Here is a 3,568-nt window from a genome sequence, read left to right as displayed (position 1 = left end):
GTGTGTGTGTGCACTTTGGATGGGTTAAATGCAGAGCACTAATTCCTAGTATGGGTCACCATACTTGGCCACATGACACATCACATCACATCACATCACATAATATAGCCCATTACATTGTTTATCGGCCAATACATTGAATGCTGTACATTTCAAGCATTTAATAACTCTAGGAATGAATAACAACACACCCTTATGAAAGAGCTCTTCAGCCAGGGCCACAGCAATTCCATTGATTTCCTGAAAATAATGAAGTTCAAGTCAAAGATGGATTCTCTCACAACAAACCTTATTCAAACATTACATTTGGTCGTTTTAGACGTTCACCTGCAGTGAATGGGTGCCGCCATTATGAGAGTCCAAACAGCTGATAAAAACATCACAATAATCCACACGACATTTATTTAGAACTGTTTTGGCTTGCAAATCTGTGCATATTTCTCTCCTATTCAGACGAATCAACTTTTTCACAGGAGAACGCGATATTATGGATAGAGCACTTTTTCACTTCACAAGACATGAACTGATGGACTGGAGTGGTGTGGATTACTTGTGGCTTATTATGATGTTTTTATCAACTGTTTGGACTCTCATTCTGATGGCACCCATTCACTGCAGAGGATCCATTGGTGGTGAGCAAGTGATGAAATGCTACATTTCCCCAAATCTGTTCCGAGGAAGGACAAACTCATCTACATCTTGACATTTTCTGCAAATCTTCATATTTTGTTGAACTACTCCTTTAATGATTTGCGTGTGCTTCTTCAACTCATTTCCTGAAAGATCTCGCCAGAAATGCAGAAATAACTCTGATTTCCTCATGATATCTTGTTTAGAACTGTTTTTCTTTCTATGCATTCTGAGAAAATGAGTTCTAATGCATGTTGATGTGCACAAATGCCAATGCCAAAAATGCCAATCAAGGACAAGTGCACAAACATAAAGCTCGTCTGCGCTCCAAAACAACTCAGTCCGGTCATATGCCTATTCCAGACAAAAGCCTTACAGAGATCAATATCAATACCACTACTGTGAGCACGAGAACATGACTTACGGCCAGATAACAGGCCTTGCTGTTCCTAGAACCATTTATGGTTGAGGCTGAGATGAGAGAATGCAGTGCAACACGTTTCATCTTCACAGGATGAAGGCAACAGAGCAAGAGTTGCATGCAGTTGCTTTGGATGGATTACACACAAACTACGGTTAACATTTAACCAGCATGTGACAGATAAAAAGGAATCTTCTGTTTACAATCTTCTGCTTCCTATCACACACAAAGCACATAAAAACTTACATATAAGTGAAAGAGTAAGAAGTTAGACAGGACTTTGGGGGTCGATGCAGGGAATCTGCTCAGGAGCGTTTGGAGATAAACCTCCAGCTCCTTTTGTCGCTTCTCCACGAGGCTTTTGGAATTTTTGCCGATGATCTTCTTGGGCGGCAACAGATGCTTATCGATCTTCTTCTCCACAGTGAGCTGAAGTCAACAACATTTAATCAGTTTTATCAGTCACTCACTATGAACTATGAACACAATGTCAATATCTGAGGTCTGATCTGTTGTTGATGACATAACTCACTTTTTCGTGCAAATCGTGAAAGTCGCTGTATCGATGCTTGACAGTCCACCTGTGATCTCCAACATTCACCTCTATGATGTAAACCTGAAAATATATATACTTAAAAAAAAATATATATATCTTTACATTTGTTTTTCATAATTAATATGACATTATTCGCTAATATTTCTCATTAATGGGTGTTTTAATCTCTGCAAACCAACAAACACCTCTCCACTTTATCATACAATCCACATAACAATATAACTGTGTATTATGCAAATGATCATGCAAATAATTAAAAAGGCCTGACACTGTATTAACCGCTATTATTATTATTATTATTATTATTATTATTAATTAGTAACAATTAAACACGAAATTCATTTAAATATTGATATATTATCCTCATATTTTTATTTATTATTAACAAACATCCGCTCTTATGCAATAAACGTGCTTTATGAAAACGTCTACTTTATCTTAAAAGGTTACACAACTAATCTATTAACCAAATAAATACTTTTAACCACCAAATCTAACAATATAAAACACTTTCATGTATTTATTCAAACACTGCTATCATAAACGTGAATATGCGCTGAACAACCGACCCAAACGAACCATATCAAACTAACCGTGTAATTCTCCACCAGCTCGGATCCGACGATACGGACGCGTTTCTCCGCGCTGTGTTCCGGTAGATGCGGCGCGTCCATCTTCACTTCAGCGCGAGTTTGAGCGCGTCGCTATGAAAAATGCAAATCTAGCTGTCACGTCGCGCCTCCATCTTTGTTGTGGTTTAACGGGAGCGAAGCGCCTCCTTCTCGTATTTCTCACGCACCGCGGCGCTCACACACCAAGAGAGCTTTATCGCCCCCTACCGTAGGAGAACGTTACTACTCAAACTCAGTTTTATAGCGTCAGCAGAACTTCAATATATATCAATACTATCACTCCATTGATCTAAATTAGGGTGAATTCAGTGAGATTATCCTATTTATTTTATGAAGTGATATTGCACGTAATTGTCTGATCTTTTAATACATATAATGAATAATATATGTAACGACTTTATTTGTGTTGGATATCAGAGTAAACCTATACTTTAATAGAATTTTGATATTAAACACATTTTCTTAAATATTTTTAGATATACAAATACATATGCATCTAAAACACACGTTTATGTGACAGTCTTTCTATCACAAACCCGCTAAACTCATGCAATTTCTCTATGAACCTCTGGGGGTTTCAGAAGCAAGGAATTGTAACCAATTCTACATTAAAAATGAATAAAATCTAAATAAATAATTACAAATTGTGACAACTTTAACAATTCTGTAAATTAGATTATAATTGATCAATTTGAATGATATGTAGCCTATGTGTAGAAATTAATTCATAAATTATCGGTCAAGTATTATTATAAATATTCTTACAAAATAATATTAATAATGATAATAATTTAGCTACCATGACTGCAAGAAAGAATGCTAACAATTATTTCACAAAAGATATATTTATATAACTTACATGAAATAAATAAATAAATAAATTCAGCTCACATATGTGAATTTAGTAACAAAGGAGGGTTGGTAAACCTCATTGGACACAAACAGAGCTGGGTAATAATTGTACTTGTAATTAGATTACATTACATTTTAAAATACTCATAATCAGACTAGTTACTTTTTTTATTGATTACATGATATCACACAATAGCAATAAATTACTCATATTTTATATATTCTCCATATTCCTCTTTTTCATCTTTTAAATTTTCCTTTGTAAAATAGCCTACCACTTATATACATTCAGAAAGTCTTCCCGTTTTGTGGACATTCACCCAAAGACCAGTCACTAGTCAGGTGGCTACACAGCATGTGACCACAGCATGTGTTAACCATATATTACTATTGTTTGCAAGGCTTTTGTCTTTAAAACACATTAAAATGCACAAATTCACGTTATTTGTTATTTACATGTAATACAGGCATTTACAA

The 3,568-nt window shown here is 35.3% G+C and overlaps 1 protein-coding gene across 1 annotated transcript; it reads right to left on the bottom strand.

The window, feature by feature from the left end:
• Positions 1-90: 90 nt before the first annotated feature.
• LOC107704408 (nischarin-like) lies at positions 91-2,383 on the bottom strand. Its single transcript, XM_016507327.1, has 4 exons — positions 2,201-2,383; positions 1,584-1,667; positions 1,298-1,480; positions 91-240 (listed from the first exon to the last, which is right to left on the bottom strand). Exons 1-4 carry the CDS (start codon positions 2,279-2,281, stop codon positions 91-93), a joined length of 498 nt encoding a protein of 165 aa, XP_016362813.1. The 5' UTR covers positions 2,282-2,383.
• Positions 2,384-3,568: the final 1,185 nt, after the last annotated feature.

The sequence above is a fragment of the Sinocyclocheilus anshuiensis genome, unplaced genomic scaffold (assembly GCF_001515605.1).
Source record: "Sinocyclocheilus anshuiensis isolate Anshui unplaced genomic scaffold, SAMN03320099.WGS_v1.1 scaffold1546, whole genome shotgun sequence".
NCBI lineage: Eukaryota > Metazoa > Chordata > Actinopteri > Cypriniformes > Cyprinidae > Sinocyclocheilus > Sinocyclocheilus anshuiensis.
This window is presented reverse-complemented; position numbering and strand designations above follow the sequence as displayed.